At 58.0% G+C, this 15,381-nt stretch overlaps 2 protein-coding genes and 1 long non-coding RNA gene across 3 annotated transcripts in view; 1 reads left to right on the top strand and 2 right to left on the bottom strand.

Moving 5' to 3' along the window:
* The first annotated feature begins 25 nt into the window (after nt 1–25).
* pex6 (peroxisomal biogenesis factor 6) lies at nt 26–7,388 on the top strand. Its single transcript, XM_068750664.1, has 18 exons — nt 26–565; nt 2,042–2,635; nt 3,021–3,175; nt 3,269–3,340; nt 3,412–3,523; nt 3,603–3,736; nt 3,808–3,913; nt 3,971–4,173; nt 4,252–4,438; nt 4,934–5,010; nt 5,092–5,209; nt 5,283–5,488; nt 5,717–5,778; nt 5,865–5,973; nt 6,042–6,158; nt 6,231–6,308; nt 6,383–6,525; nt 7,250–7,388. The coding sequence occupies exons 1-18, from the start codon at nt 26–28 to the stop codon at nt 7,381–7,383; spliced, it is 3,147 nt and encodes a 1,048-aa protein (XP_068606765.1). The 3' UTR covers nt 7,384–7,388.
* Nucleotides 7,389–7,482: 94 nt separating this feature from the next.
* LOC137906404 (uncharacterized) lies at nt 7,483–8,955 on the bottom strand. Its single transcript, XR_011105901.1, has 3 exons — nt 8,850–8,955; nt 7,897–8,044; nt 7,483–7,821 (listed from the first exon to the last, which is right to left on the bottom strand). It is a non-coding gene; the product is annotated as an uncharacterized lncRNA (long non-coding RNA).
* Nucleotides 8,956–10,526: 1,571 nt separating this feature from the next.
* The window catches only part of LOC137907141 (potassium voltage-gated channel subfamily H member 1-like), a 5,263-nt gene continuing 408 nt past the window's right edge, over nt 10,527–15,381 (bottom strand). Inside the window, exons 3-12 of the mRNA XM_068751453.1 lie at nt 14,795–14,918; nt 14,600–14,706; nt 14,300–14,428; nt 14,026–14,144; nt 13,423–13,815; nt 12,404–12,824; nt 12,117–12,316; nt 11,798–12,050; nt 11,261–11,457; nt 10,527–11,183 (exon numbers count right to left, since the gene is read on the bottom strand). Of these exons, the coding sequence (XP_068607554.1) occupies nt 10,527–11,183; nt 11,261–11,457; nt 11,798–12,050; nt 12,117–12,316; nt 12,404–12,824; nt 13,423–13,815; nt 14,026–14,144; nt 14,300–14,428; nt 14,600–14,706; nt 14,795–14,918 (2,600 nt within the window). The remainder of the gene's footprint in view (nt 11,184–11,260; nt 11,458–11,797; nt 12,051–12,116; nt 12,317–12,403; nt 12,825–13,422; nt 13,816–14,025; nt 14,145–14,299; nt 14,429–14,599; nt 14,707–14,794; nt 14,919–15,381) is intronic.

The raw sequence follows: 15,381 nt of genomic DNA, 5'->3' as shown, positions 1-15,381 counted from the left end.
TCAGCCGTGATGACGCAGTTCCAAGATGGCGGCGCAGGTGCAGTTGTGTTGTGTGGACAGCTTTCCGTCTCACCTGAGTCCTCTGGATGGTTTGATGCTGGAATCTGACCTGGGCTCGGTGTTCCAGAAGGACACCGACCCACCGACCGTCCTGCTGCGGCCTCGGGGCTTCGGCCGGGGGGGCATTTTACTGCGTGTTCACGCGACCACGGAGGAGGAGACAGCGGGCTGCTCAGCGGGCTGCTCCCCCGGATCAGAGTCCGGGGCCCGGGTCCGGCTGTTCACCAGCCAGCGCTTCTGGCGGCACCACGGGCTCCAGCGGCTCGGCGGCACCGGGACGGTGCGGGCCCTGGAGCCGGTCCGCCTGGGCAGGGTGGTGCTGGGAGCCCGCTGCAGGCAGAGCCTCCGCGGGGCCGGGACCGAGCAGTTCTCCGGCGGGCTGCTGGAGCTCTGCCGCCCGGGACAGTGGCTACTGGCCCGGCAGGGAGACCCGCTGCTGCTTCCCCGACACCTGCTGGGGCAGGAACCGGAACCGGAACCGGGGCAGGAACCGGAACCGGGGCAGGTGCGTCCACGTCGTCAACATTTAATTCATTCATTTAGAAATAAGCAGCAAATTAAGAAGCATTTTATTGATTCTTAAAACGCGTTAATGACGGAACATTTTAACGAAGCAATAAACGTCACTGGTGATGTTGTTGTTGCCATGACTACATGAGGTCACATGGTAGACTCATTGGGTAGCACCGATGACGTCACAGAAAGCAAGGGCCAACCACTGGGCTCACAGCGGTTCTGATGGCGTGCTGATAGAACCAGTACTAGTAGTACTACTACTACTGCTACTACTCCTACTAGTACTGCTACTACTCCTACTACTACTGCTACTACTCGTACTAGTACTGCTACTACTCCTACTACTACTGCTACTACTCCTACTAGTACTGCTACTACTCCTACTACTACTGCTACTACTCGTACTAGTACTGCTACTACTCCTACTACTACTGCTACTACTCCTACTACTACTGCTACTACTCGTACTACTGCTACTACTCGTACTAGTACTGCTACTAGTACTACTACTCGTACTAGTACTGCTACTACTCGTACTACTAGTACTACTACTGCTACTGCTACTACTCGTACTACTAGTACTATTACTACTACTGCTACTACTCGTACTACTAGTACTACTACTCGTACTACTGCTACTATTACTACTACTGCTACTACTCGTATTACTAGTACTACTACTCGTACTACTGCTACTACTGCTACGACTCGTACTACTAGTACTACTACTGCTACTATTACTGCTACTACTCGTACTAGTACTGCTACTACTCGTACTACTAGTACTACTACTGCTACTACTCGTACTACTAGTACTACTACTCGTACTACTAGTACTACTACTCGTACTACTACTCGTACTACTGCTACTATTACTACTACTGCTACTACTCATACTACTAGTACTACTACTGCTACTGCTACTACTCGTACTATTACTGCTACTACTCGTACTACTACTCATACTACTGCTACTATTACTACTACTGCTACTACTCGTACTACTACTCGTACTAGTACTGCTACTACTCGTACTACTAGTACTACTACTGCTACTACTCGTACTACTAGTACTACTACTCGTACTACTAGTACTACTCGTACTACTACTCGTACTAGTACTGCTACTACTCGTACTACTAGTACTACTACTGCTACTGCTACTACTCGTACTACTAGTACTATTACTACTACTGCTACTACTCGTACTACTAGTACTACTACTCGTACTACTGCTACTATTACTACTACTGCTACTACTCGTACTACTAGTACTACTACTCGTACTATTACTGCTACTACTCGTACTACTACTCGTACTACTGCTACTATTACTACTACTGCTACGACTCGCACTACTAGTACTACTACTGCTACTCGTACTACTACTGCTACTACTGGTACTACTAGTACTGCTGGTACGAGCAGGCCTCTCCCCTCACCTCTCTTCTTCGTTGGTTCTCAGGTGCAGCAGCTGATGGAGCTCCAGGTGTTGGAGTGTTCACCTGTAACTCAGGGTCGGATCACCGCTGACACCTCCCTGATTCTGACTGACTGCTGGGCCCCCCCAGCACCGCCCACGGCCCCCCCAGCACGGCCCCCCCACCTGTGCGTGTCAGACTTCGCTCACTACGCCGACGGCCTCGGAGGGGGGCGGTCTCTGCTGGACTACAGGAAGCTGCTGGGCTCGGGCGTCTCCGGAGTCCTGCGGGCTCTGGAGTGCAGGCTGGAGGTCCGGGTGGGGGACCCGGACCGGTGGGTGGGGGTCAGAGGTCGGCGGGGCGCCGCCGTGGACGGGGACAGCTGTCTCTTTGTGGGTACACAGCTGCTGCTGAGGCTGGGGCTGTTCAACCGGGAGTGGGTGAAGCTGTGGAGGCTGGGCGGGGCCTGTTCTCAAAGGGGCGGGGCACCCAGAGAGCGGCTGGTTTCAGTGCTGGCGGTAGATCTAGAACCGGACCTGCAGAAAGACCAGGAAGAAGGACTCGTATCCAGGACTCTGTGGTTCAACCTGACAGGAGGAGACGAGGCCCCCGAGAAGACCGGGACCGTCAGGATCAAGGTCCAGAGACACAGAGACAGACGGAGACACAGACACAGACAGAGACAGAGACAGAGACACACACAGAGACAGAGACAGACGGAGACACAGACAGACAGAGACACAGACAGAGACAGACAGAGACAGAGACAGAGAGACAGACGGAGACACAGACACAGACAGAGACAGACAGACAGACAGAGACAGAGACAGACGGAGACACAGACAGAGACAGAGACAGAGACACGCACAGAGACAGAGACAGACGGAGACACAGACAGACAGAGACAGAGACAGAGAGACAGACGGAGACACAGACACAGACAGAGACAGACAGACAGACAGAGACAGAGACAGACGGAGACACAGACAGACAGAGACACATACATCATCTCTTGTGTTTCAGAGGTGGAGCCTCTGTCCTGGTGGGCGGAGCTCTGACACTTCCTGTCGCTGTCCACCGTTGTCCCGGGAGCTCCACGTCCAGCCGGTGGCGTCTCCCGTCCACGTTGAGCCGAGCCGCTGCCGCCAGCTGCTGTCAGAACACTTCAGCACAGCCAGGTGAGCTGGTCAGCTGACTGTTGCTATGCTAACATGCTAACGGTTAGCATCAAGAGGCTCCCGAGCTAACCAGCGTAGCGTCTCTGTGTCCAGACTGGTCTCACTGGGAGACATCCTGACTGTCCCGGCAGAAAACCATCCTGAGCTGCTGGAGGACATCCACAGGTACGGGCGCACCGTGTCCCCGCCCACCTGACCGGTGTCTCGGGTGATCACTGTGACCTCTGACCCGTCAGGTGTCCGGCGCTGTTCTTCAGAGTGAACAAGGTGTGTCCGTCTGCGCAGACACAGGAAGAAGAAGAGGGAGGAGCTTTCCTGGCTGACCAACTGCACACCTCCCTCTACCTGGTGACCTTTGACCCCGACCTGTTTTCCCAGCGGCTCACCTGAACAGGTGAATGAATCTGTGATTTTGTTTCGCCCTCAGGGATCGTCCACCAATAGCAGTGTCCCCTGCTACTCTGTGGGCGGGGCCTCTCTGTGGAGCAGCCTGTACCCGCCAGGCCTCAACAACACCGTCGGCCTCCTCAGTAGCGTCATCCTGCCACACCTGCGTCACAGGTAGCCTGCGCAGCATCGTGGGAGGAGCCTAGCGGGTCATGTGATCAGTGATGTCATCGTTCCGTCTGCAGCGCTGCTCTTTCTGCTTGCGCTGTTCTTCTTCACGGACCTGCAGGCAGCGGTAAGGTGACGGCGGTGAGCGCGGCGAGTCGCCGGCTGAGCCTGCACCTGCTGAAGGTAAGGGGGGGGGCGGGGGGGGGCACCGGGGCAGCAGCTGAAGGGTTACCTGTTCAGGTGGACTGCGTCAGCCTGTGTGCCGACACACCTGCCGCCTCTGAGGCGAAGCTGGCGGCGGCGTTTGGACGGGCTGGTTCTGTCCAGCCCTGCGTCCTGCTCCTCAGGAACCTGCAGCTCCTGCTCAGACCCCGAGGCGTCTCCGAGGAGGACAGCCGGCTCCGAGCCGCCTTCTGCCAGCACCTGGGCTCCGCCCCCAGCAGGTGAGCGGCCGCCTCGCTGCTCCTAACGTCTGTCTAACGTCCAGCGTCACACGCTCAGAGGGTCGCTGTGTGTGTCAGGGTGGTCGTCGTGGCGACGGTCTGCAGGAGGAGGGACCTGTCTGCAGGTGTCATGGCGGCATTCGTCCACCAGGTGGCATTAGAGGACCCGACTGCAGAGCAACGTCATGCCATGCTGGTCAGCCTGAGTCAAGACCTTCACCTGGGGACAGACGTCAGTCTGGAGACGCTGTCCAAAGTCACGACGGTAGGACAGAGTCCAGACCAGTGGAGACCAGTGGAGACCAGTAGAGACCAGGACAGACCAGGACAGACCAGTGGAGACCAGGACAGACCAGTGGAGACCAGTAGAGACCATGACAGACCAGTAGAGACCAGGACAGACCAGTGGAGACCAGGACAGACCAGTAGAGACCAGGACAGACCAGTGGAGACCAGGACAGACCAGTGGAGACCAGGACAGACCAGTGGAGACCAGTAGAGACCAGGACAGACCAGGACAGACCAGTGGAGACCAGGACAGACCAGTAGAGACCAGGACAGACCAGTGGAGACCAGTAGAGACCAGTGGAGACCAGGACAGACCAGTGGAGACCAGTAGAGACCAGTGGAGACCAGTAGAGACCAGGACAGACCAGTGGAGACCAGTAGAGACCAGTGGAGACCAGTAGAGACCAGGACAGACCAGTGGAGACCCGTCTTTGGTGACTGTCCTCACATTGTCATTGATTATTCTCATCAGGGGTTGGTGTTGGGGGGTCTGAGCGCCCTGCTGGTGGAGGCTGGTCGGTGCGCCTGCAGGAGACTCCTTCAGTCCTGGTGAGTGTTCTGGGGGGGACTGGACCCTGCTGGCCCGACGGCTTGTGATGGGATCATGACAGGGCCCTGGTGTCCGTGCAGGGGGGGCCGACAGGAGGAGGACCTGTGCTCCAGTGGAGTGACCATCCTGAACCAGGACTTCAGCGACGCCCTGGAGACCCTGCAGCAGGCCCAGTCCAGCGCCGTCGGGGCGCCCAAGGTGTCCAGGTCCGCCGGCGCCGTGCTGCTCGTAGCGAGCTAACGCTAACGCTAACCTGAGCTGGTGTCTGCAGATCCCCGACGTCCGCTGGGACGATGTCGGAGGTCTGCAGCAGGTGAAGAAAGAGATCCTCGATACGGTCCAGCTGCCACTGCAGCACCCTCAGCTCCGGGTCCCGGGTCTGAACCGGACCGGACTCCTCCTCTACGGACCTCCAGGAACTGGGAAAACTCTGCTGGCCAAGGCCGTGGCGACCGAGTGCTCCATGACCTTCCTCAGGTAGGAAGCTCGGGTTCTGATCCAGAACAAAGCGGCTCCGAGGTTCTGTCCGAGGTTTCTGCCTGCTAAAGGAACGACTCGGGTTCTGTCTTTCCTGCTGCTCCTGTAAAGTGAGATAACTTCCTGTTGTGATGCTACAGAGTCGTCGTCCCCCCCCCCCCGGGCGTGTCTGGCTCCTGACTGTTGCCACGGAGACGGTGTACTGTAACTCTGATGGTTTGTGTTTAGCGTTAAAGGTCCGGAGCTCATCAACAAGTACGTGGGTCAGAGCGAGGAGAACGTCAGAGAAGGTTGGTCCCTGTAGAGGTCCCGTCCCCGTTGGACAGACAGGTCCGTCCCCGTTGGACAGACGGGTCTTCATTGTCCATGTCTCCAGTGTTCTGCAGAGCGCGCTCAGCGGCGCCCTGCGTCGTCTTCTTCGATGAGCTGGACTCTCTGGCTCCCAGCAGGGGGCGCAGTGGAGACTCTGGAGGGGTGATGGACAGGTGGGTGCAGCCCCTTTGTCTTCGTCTCTGCTGGCTCCTCCCCCTCTAACGCTGCGTTGGCTGTCCAGGGTCGTGTCCCAGCTGTCGGCTGAACTCGATGCTCTCCAGTCGTCTCCCGGCGTCTTCGTCATCGGCGCCACGAACCGGCCGGACCTGCTGGACCAATCGCTGCTCAGGCCCGGAAGGTCAGAGGTCACGCTGCTGCGTGGGCCCGGCTGGTGAACCTTCCGTTGACCTGTCTGTGGGCCGTCCCTCAGGTTGGACAAGCTGCTCTACGTTGGACTCAATGAGGACCGAGCGTCCCAGCTGCAGGTCCTCCAGGCCGTCCTCAGAAAGTAAGATCAGAACCGGCTCGGGTCCAGCCGACCGGACCGGAGGCGGTTCTGACCCAGACCCAAATCGCATCCAGGTTCCGGCTGGATCCTGCCGTGGACCTGCCGGAGCTGCTGGCCCGCTGCCCGGCCCACATGAGCGGCGCCGACCTCTACGCTCTGTGTTCCGACGCCATGGCGGCGGCCATCAGGAGGAAGATCTCGCTCCTCGGGGACGGTAGGGGACGAGAACATGGAGCAGTGGGCAGCGCAGTAAGGTGGCAGCGCGGCCGGAAGGTTCTGGGTTTGAGTCCCGTCACACTTTATCTCATATTCGGCTGGTCCTGCGACGTACGCGTATTAGTACGTGGTACCTAATTAGAGGGGGGGGGGGGGGTCCAGCCGCCACAACATGTGTAGTATATAACATTTAGACAGCGAGTACTACGCTGCAGTACAGGCCGTGTAGATACGAGTACTACGCTGCAGTACAGGCCGTGTAGATACGAGTACTACGCTGCAGTACAGGCCGTGTAGATACGAGTACTACGCTGCAGTACATGCCGTGTAGATACGAGTACTACGCTGCAGTACAGGCCGTGTAGATACGAGTACTACGCTGCAGTACAGGCCGTGTAGATACGAGTACTACGCTGCAGTACATGCCGTGTAGATACGAGTACTACGCTGCAGTACAGGCCGTGTAGATACGAGTACTACGCTGCAGTACAGGCCGTGTAGATACGAGTACTACGCTGCAGTACATGGTAGATGCTGATCTTTCGAGTGTCGCTGCTTCCCTGAACGAAGGGCGTTTGTGCCCTCAGGTCTGGACTCACAGGACGCCCCCGTCCTCGTCTCTGGGCGGGACGCCCCCGTCCTCGTCTCTGGGCGGGACTCCCCCGTCCTCGTCTCTGGACAGGACGCCCCCGTCCTCGTCTCTGGGCGGGACTCCCCCGTCCTCGTCTCTGGGCGGGACTCCCCCGTCCTCGTCTCTGGGCGGGACTTCTCTGCCGCCTTGAGGGACTTCAGGCCGTCGGTTTCGGAGCGGGAGCTGCTGAGATACGAGAACCTCCGACAGAAGCTCGCCGCCAGCTAGGAACTCTTCATCACTACTGAGGAAGACCTCGCTGACTTTGTGTTATTGATAGCAGAGGTTATCGGACGCCGCCGTATTACGGGATGTTTCACGCAGTCGACTGGGTTTGAGTTCTGTTAGCTAGCTTTATTTAGCGGTAGCATTTCTGATCAACCTGAAAGCTACAGGGGAGGCGTGGCTAAGCAGCTCCGGTGACGCTTTGTATTGATTGGCTGCCGTGATCGAGGCTTGAACGTTTGGGTCTGACAGAAGGAGGTGAGGCAGGTGTTAGCATCTGTCAGAGTTTAATCAGCTGTTCTGGGTTCTCCTGAGACACACCTGGGCGTGATGTCATCACAGGCGTCCAATGAGCGGCTCCGGTGGGGCCGTTCTCCTCCATATCTAGCAGGGTCCTCTCCGGACTGGACTCAGGTGAAGTGGGGCAGCCGGCTGCAGGTTCTGGAACGGGGGGGACAGGTTAGCGCTTGGTAGCGTAGCTTCAGGATGCTAGCGAGCGGGCTCAGCGTTATTTACCGCTTACGTGGCCTTCGCTACTTTGGTGCGCTTCATCCTCTTCCTCCTCATGAGGGTCACCTGAGGCCTCTTCAGACCTGCGATCAGCAGCAGCAACCTGGGCCGCGACTTGGTGAGCCAGCTTCTCAGTAGCGCCCCCTTGGGAAACCTGCGGGAACAACATCCGTGAGCGAGGTGATTGGCGGTTTGATCGGCCAATCAGCATCAGCTGAAAACCAGAACCGGACGGGCTGACCAGAACCTGGAGGTGGTTCTGCTAACACGAACACGCCCGATGGAGATCCAGAATCTGATTGGGTCAAGTTAAACATGTGACCATGACGAGGCCGCTGGTTGGACTTCCTGTTGCTCCTCCCTGAACAGGAAGTCTGTTAGCTTAGCCTTTAGCTTCATTAATTAAGAGACAGATTCCTGACAGGATGAAAACATGTTTGTTTTAAACTAATAAATGTAAAACTTTGATAGAATATCGAACAGAAACTCAGATTTTTGTGTCCCGCCTTCACGTGGTCGGAAGAACCAACCAGCAGGGAGCAGGAAGGCAGCTCAGCCAATCACAGAGCCGCTAACGCTAGCCGCAGCCTCCTGTGTTCCTGCAGGAAAACGCTCGATTGTCTGGCTTTGTGCCGTCGAGAGATCTGGCAACGCGCGGCGGCTCATTTTGGGGGGGGCTGGCGGGGGCCACGTCGTCCTCGCGTTGATGTGACCGGCTTGTCTCCTCCTCCTTCCAGGTTAGGCGGAGCTTCAAGTTTCTTTCCTTCGCCCCGCCCTTTACCCGTCCCATCGTCGTCTGCACGGCGGCGAGCTCCAACCCGAGAGGATCCATTCAGCCCCCCACGGCCCCCCCACGGCCCCCCCACGGCCCCCGGGCGAGGCGTTCAGGGTCGCCCAATCCCACCGACTAGGTTAAATCCCTCCAGAGCCCCCCCCGGGACACACACCCCAGTCCTTACCAGTTGACCCCACACATCTGTTAGCTTCTGCCCCCGGCGTTCCTGCAGAGGCACGTAAACGATCCGCCGGCGACCAGAAGGTTCAGCCGCACCACAAACACGCCGGGGGGCGGGGCTCCAGAAAGGACGGTCCACTCAGCACTTCTGACCGCTGCCGGGGCACACAGCCAATCAGGGCGCAGGCTGCAGCTGTTACCATGACACCCAGAGCAGAGCAGGAGACATGCAGGACAGTAACGATACATCTACTCGAGTACTTCAGAAAAGCCAGTAAAACCCGGAGCTGGTTAAAGTTCACACGCAGAAATACCTCACAGCTGTGATTTAGTCGTTTCAAGCTACGAGAGCTTTCTGATCGGAACGATCAATAGTTTGTGCCGATTGACTCTTATCACAAATTCAGACTTTAAAGTGTTGCATTAATACCAACGATACTTTCTAAGCTAATATAAGTTTGAGTAGAACCGGACCCAGAACGCTGCCTTTGTAGCATAGCCTAGCTTAGCTTAGCATAGCTTAGCATAGCATAGCATAGCTGGATCTGGCAGCTTCATGAAGCTTCTGTTCGCATCTTTGTTTTATGACGTCATCGGATCGGGACAAACAGAAACGGGACAGACCTGTAGAGGGCGCTGTGGCACCAGGAAGGGGGGGGGCTGTTTACCCGCAATGCAGAACATCAAATGACAAGGAGGGAGGAGCTGGGGGGGGGGGGGGGGGGGCGCAGGGACTCTCTGTGCATCCGGAGGATGAAGATGATGATGATGAACACAAGACATCAAAATACACAAAGTACAAATAGTAGAATCTTTATTGACACTTTCATTCCAGACAGTGAAAGCAGGTTTGTTGTCGCCGCGCCGACGTGACGGTACGAGGGCTCACCTGAACGCAGGTGCTCGCCATGCAGACGGCGGTCATCACGTCCATGTGACCGACAGCAGGAGGAGGCGGAGCCACTGAAGCGTCTCCGTTTCAGCTCCTTAAATAGAGTCTCAGGATCACGCAGAGATGAAAGGCGATCAAAGTGCATCATTGGGGGCCGACGGCGTTTACGGGGCCGACGGCGTTTACGGGGCCGACGGCGTTTACGGGGCCGACGGCGTTTACGGGACCCGCCGGCGTCTACGGGGGCCAGCGGCGTTTACGGGGGCAGACGGCGTCTACGGGGCCGACGGCGTTTACGGGGCCCGCCGGCGTCTACGGGGCCGACGGCGTTTATGGGGGCCAGCGGCGTTTACGGGGCCGACGGCGTTTACGGGACCCGCCGGCGTCTACGGGGCCGACGGCGTTTACGGGGCCCGCCGGCGTCTACGGGGCCGACGGCGTTTACGGGGCCCCGTGAGTCACGCCACGACGTACGATCAGCCTCTCACTCCAGCTACACGACAGAGACGACCCTGATAGCTGGAAATCAAACGCACCTCGACGCGTTTAACAGGTTCTGTCCCAGAAGTCCTCCAGTTGGTCCACAGCGTCCGTTGGCGCTGACCCTGCAGCAGAACAGACGTCTTCTAGTTCACTACGGGTCACAGGGCCGGGCCCACTAGAACCCACTAGAACCCACTAGAACCCAGGACCATGAGAAGTTCTGAAGGTGTGACATTCAGCGTCCCTCTGGTACGGCAGGCCACTGCTGTCCAGCGGATGTCCTGGTGGACCGAGCCCATGTCCAGCTTAGGAGACGCTGTCCTGGTCCGAGTCCGGCGAGGGGGGGCGCGAGGACTTGCTGGGTTTGAGGAGCTGCAGCATCTGGGCCAGCTGGGCCTCCAGCGCCGACATGCGGCCGCTCAGAGACCGGATGTCTCCTCTCAGCTCGATGAAGACGCCTTGGACGCTCTGCTCCGGGACCGGACAGAAGACCCGCTTCCCGTCGGACCGGACTGGGCTCTGATCCTGCGGCGTTCTGGCCCCGCCTACATTGTCCAAGCGGAGGTCGCTCTTCGTGATGCCGCTGTCACAGGAGTCGGTTTTCTTGAGGGACATCTCGTCCTGAGACAGCGTCTCCGTGGACTCGGCCTTGGAGACGCCGCTCCATGACTCCGTGAATCGTCCCCAGCCTTTAGCCGTGGGTGCGACCCGGCCGGCGGTTCTGAAAGCAGACCCTCTGGTGGTCGGGTTTTCTGTCTCCATGGCGAGCCCGGGGGACGCTAGGACCGGCTCCAGGGAGGCGGTACCTTTCTCCACGTGGTCGGCGAGCCGCGCCTCCCTCTGCTGCCGGAAGCGCTGGAAGATCCGCCGGACGGGATGGTCCGGAGGGAGGTTCAGAGGAGCCCCGTTGGTCCTCAGCTCCTCCTCCTCACGCTGGACGTCGCTGATCCTCCTGAAGATCATCTGGGGACAGACAGAACCTCTGAGGTCCCTGGTCCAGACCCTCCTGTCCCCCCCCACTGGTTCCTGCACCGACTCACCCTCTTCCTCAGGTCGTAGGTCAGCACCAGGTTCCTGGCAAAGTGGTTCGCAAAGGCCGAGTAGAACTCCAGAACCTTGTGGAGCTCGTCCCGTTTGATGACGTGGAGGTCGCAGTAGGTTAGCGCTCGCACGTTAGCGCACGACGGCGCTAACGCCGCCTCCTTCCAGAACACGTCGCCAAACACGTCACCTTTACCTGCAGATGGACAGACAGAGACAGCTGCTCCAGGTCCATCCTCCTAAAACGTCACAGGACCGTGAGGGCGGAGTCTCTAAACCAAAGATGGATGAAGACGTGATGATGTCACTGCAGAGGGTTCTGGGTTCGGTTGTGTTGGACCCGTTCGTTTGGACGTGTGTCCAGAGGGCACAGAGACTCTTCCTGCGTCCAACGAGTGTCTCTGTTCACAGAAAGCTGCTGGAGGCGGAGCCACGGCGGTCACCTTCATCCTGCATCTCCCCAAACGCCGTCTGACCGTTAGCATCGAGTATTCAACAGCCCCGTCGCGCTAGCATTAGCATCCAGAGGTACCCACCTAAAATGGCCACCACCTCTTCGTCCTGGATGACCTCTAGTGAACCCGAAACCACGAAGCAGAGGCTGTCGATGCTCTCGCCGGCGTGGAAGATCAGGTCTCCCGGGGCGCTGTGGACGGTCTGGAAGTCCCCGGCCAGCGCGCGGAGGCAGCCGTCGCTCGCCAGGCGGAACGCCGGGTGCTCCTTGAACACCTTCCTGTTGAGGTGGACGCAGATATCGGCTCGCATGTCCTTGGGACAAATCTGGAGCACCTGCAGAGACAGAGGTCAAGCGGAGGTCGAGGCTGGGACCGGGCCGGCGATCGATCCGTGCAGCACCTTGTCGGTGTCGATGCCTCGGGACATGGACCAGGTGGACACGATGTAGTCCATCACGCGCTCGCTGAGGCCCCGGGGGACCTGGTACAGCTCCAGGAAGTCCCGCACGCTGCTCAGCATCTCGCGGTAGCGGTTGGTGCTAGCGTACATCTGCTGGAAGATGGTGGTCACGTTACCGAAGATGGTGGCGTAGAGCAGCGCTGGGGACAGGAAGCAGGGGACACCGTCGGCCCGGTGCTCAGCAGGTGTAACATGAGCAACAACCGTCTCCATGGAGACGGACTCACATCCGACCATCATCATGGCCACGGCGAACACCTTCTCCCCGTCCGTGTTGGGGGCGACGTTCCCGAAGCCGATGCTGGTCAGGCTGGTCATGGTGAAGTAGAGCGAGGTGATGTAGACCGAGTCCCGGCCGGGCCCCCCCTCCCAGCCCGAGCCGTTGAAGCGGTAGGGCGCCCCCACCGTCTCGCCCAGCAGGAACAGCCAGCTGTCCGTCCTCACGCTGTTGGTGACCTCGTCGATGACCTCGTAGTCCCCGATGCTGAACCAGACGCAGGCCAGCCAATGGGCCGCCAGGCCGAACACGCAGACCAGCAGCAGCAGCACGGCGGCGCCGTACTCCACGTAGTGGTCCAGCTTCCGGGCCACCCGGCCCAGACGCAGCAGCCGGACCACCTTCAGGGAGCTGAACAGGCTGCTGATGCCCTGAGGAAGAGGAAGAGGAAGAGGAAGAGGAGTTCGTCTTCAATGATCATTAACACGTTACTAATGCTCCTATTGATCGGTCTGGTCCTCCAGGAGCAGGTTCCTCCTGACTACTTCCGGTCGCTGACTACTTCCTGTTCGCTGACTACTTCCGGTCGCTGACTACTTCCTGTTCGCTGACTACTTCCTGCCGCTGACTACTTCCTGTTCAGTGACTACTTCCTGTCGCTGACTACTTCCGGTCGCTGACTACTTCCTGTTCGCTGACTACTTCCTGTTCGCTGACTACTTCCTGTTCGCTGACTACTTCCTGTTCGCTGACTACTTCCTGTTCGCTGACTACTTCCTGTCGCTGACTACTTCCTGTTCGCTGACTACTTCCTATCGCTGACTACTTCCTGTTCACTGACTACTTCCTGTTCGCTGACTACTTCCTGTTCGCTGACTACTTCCTGTTCGCTGACTACTTCCTGTTCGCTGACTACTTCCTGCCGCTGACTACTTCCTGCCGGTGACATGGCCTTTAACTCGTGCTGCTCCCTTTCCCTGGACGGAGGACGTTTTACTGGCTTTACCGGGGGGACACGTGTCCACTGACCTCGTCCACGTTGTCGAAGGCGTTGATGACGTCATAGGGCAGGCAGGACAGCAGGTCGATGACGAACCACGTCCTGACGTAGTTCATCCGGATGAGTTTGGGGTCGGAGACGACCTCGCCGGCCGGGCCGACGAAGGTGGTGTGGAAGTTGAGGACGATGTCCACCAGGAAGATGACGTCCACGACGCTGTCCAGCACCAGCCAGGCCACGTTGTTCTGCTTGGTCCTGAAGGAGACGTTGTAGGGCACCATGATGGCCGTGTAGAAGGTGAGCGTGAGGATGACCCAGTCCCAGGTGGACTTGAAGGTGCAGTAGTGGAGGACGATGTGCGGCGGCGTCTTCGGGGTTTCCTGTTTGTACTGAGGCAAGATGTCGGAACCCAGCTGGAGAACCTGAGACAGGAAGCAGACCCCGAGATTCCACCAGAATCTGCTACTAGACCACTACAGACCCGGTTGTGACCCGGTTGTGACCCGGTTATCAGCCCAAAGAGATTTGGGTACCGCTCCTGCAGCCAAGGCACCGGGGCAAACAGAACCCTGGATCCTGGGCTGGTTCAGATATAGAGACCAGGACCTGATCCAGCCTGATGCTGGTCTCACCTCTGCCAGGCGGGACTGTTTGTGGACGTTGTCCCCTTTGTGGACCGCTGGGGCGAGCTGCTGGACGACTCCTCGGCTGCTGGTCAGCGCTCGGGTCAGACGGGCAAATTTACCCCAACCTGCCGGCCGGACAGAACCACAGGCTAACGGAGGCTAACGGCTAACGGCTAACGGCAGCTCTGATTGCAGCTGATCAGATCCAGTAATCTACTGGTCCTAATCAATCCTTCTGAACGCTCCTGTTTCCCCAGCCAGTGAGAACAGCTCCGCCTACCTTTGGAAGTCTCATCTTCGATTGGTTGTTTGAAGGCGGTGATGTCACTGAAGGTGCAGAGAAACAGCACGACTTTGTCCTGCTCGTTCCTGATTGGAGCAATCTGGACGAAAATCCAAACCGGCAACCCTGCAGCGCAGAGACGGGAAAGAGTCAGACGCTGGACCAAGCTAACGTTAGCATGTCTGCCAGTTTCTGTGATCAGAAATCTAACCAATGGACTGACGGTGGACATTTGTCCCTGCTGGGTCCCACTCAGAACCTGAACCGTGTATTTGTGATCCAGACTGAAGTACTCACGGGTTTTTTTGTACATGAGAATCTCAAACGAGTTGGTCTCGTATTCCTGGAAGGTCCGCTGAACCTTGTGGCTCGTCTCCTTGTCCGTCAGCTCGCCGTGCATGAAGCTGCAGGACAGACACAGTGGTGCCAGTGAACCCAGCGGGGGCCCTCAGGGGGCCCTCAGGGGGCCCTCAGGGGCCGGGGGGGCCGTACCTGCAGGTGCTGCTCTTCTGCATCACCTCAGCCCGGTGGTACCCGGACAGCTTGCAGAAGCCGTCGTTGCTGTAGACGATGGGCCAGTCCACGATCTGAGCGTTCCCCAGCACGAAGTTGGTGTCTGACCACAGGAACCGCCATTTAGAACCTGACAGAACCTTCCAGAACGTCTCTGTGCTCCACCCGCGGCTGCCCCGGGGGCCACCGGCATTCAGCAGGAGCCGGGATTCAAACCGCCAACCTCCCGATCATAGGATGACCTGCTCAACCACCTGCGCTGCTGACTCAGCTGCCATTGATTAAAACTGATTCACCTGACAGAGCGAGCGTGTGTACTGCGTGTACTGTAGTACTGTAGTACTGTGTGTACTGTCATTAACACCCTGAACTACAAGCTGCTGTTTAAAGAGTACATTTTAAATAAACTCCAGAAGGTTCCTCTCATGCAGGAAAGGAAACGCGAGTTAGCTTTAGTTCATTAAGCTAACGAGCTAACTGCGGCTAACTGTAACAGGACAGAGCCAATCAGAGAAGAGCTGTCTAACGACCTATCACGTTCAAACCGGGAAACCGGATCTTACCGT

Source organism: Brachionichthys hirsutus, chromosome 17 (genome assembly GCF_040956055.1).
Source record: "Brachionichthys hirsutus isolate HB-005 chromosome 17, CSIRO-AGI_Bhir_v1, whole genome shotgun sequence".
NCBI classification, from domain to species: Eukaryota; Metazoa; Chordata; class Actinopteri; order Lophiiformes; family Brachionichthyidae; genus Brachionichthys; species Brachionichthys hirsutus.
This window is presented reverse-complemented; position numbering and strand designations above follow the sequence as displayed.

Excerpts from the sequence above, each read along its gene's own strand:
- pex6 (XM_068750664.1), top strand. The coding sequence starts at position 26 with ATGGCGGCGCAGGTGCAGTTGTGTTGTGTGGACAGCTTTCCGTCTCAC. Across the intron at positions 5,210-5,282 it reads GCGCCGTCGGGGCGCCCAAG|ATCCCCGACGTCCGCTGGGA; the intron begins GTGTCCAGGTCC and ends TGGTGTCTGCAG. Across the intron at positions 6,159-6,230 it reads TCGCTGCTCAGGCCCGGAAG|GTTGGACAAGCTGCTCTACG; the intron begins GTCAGAGGTCAC and ends GCCGTCCCTCAG.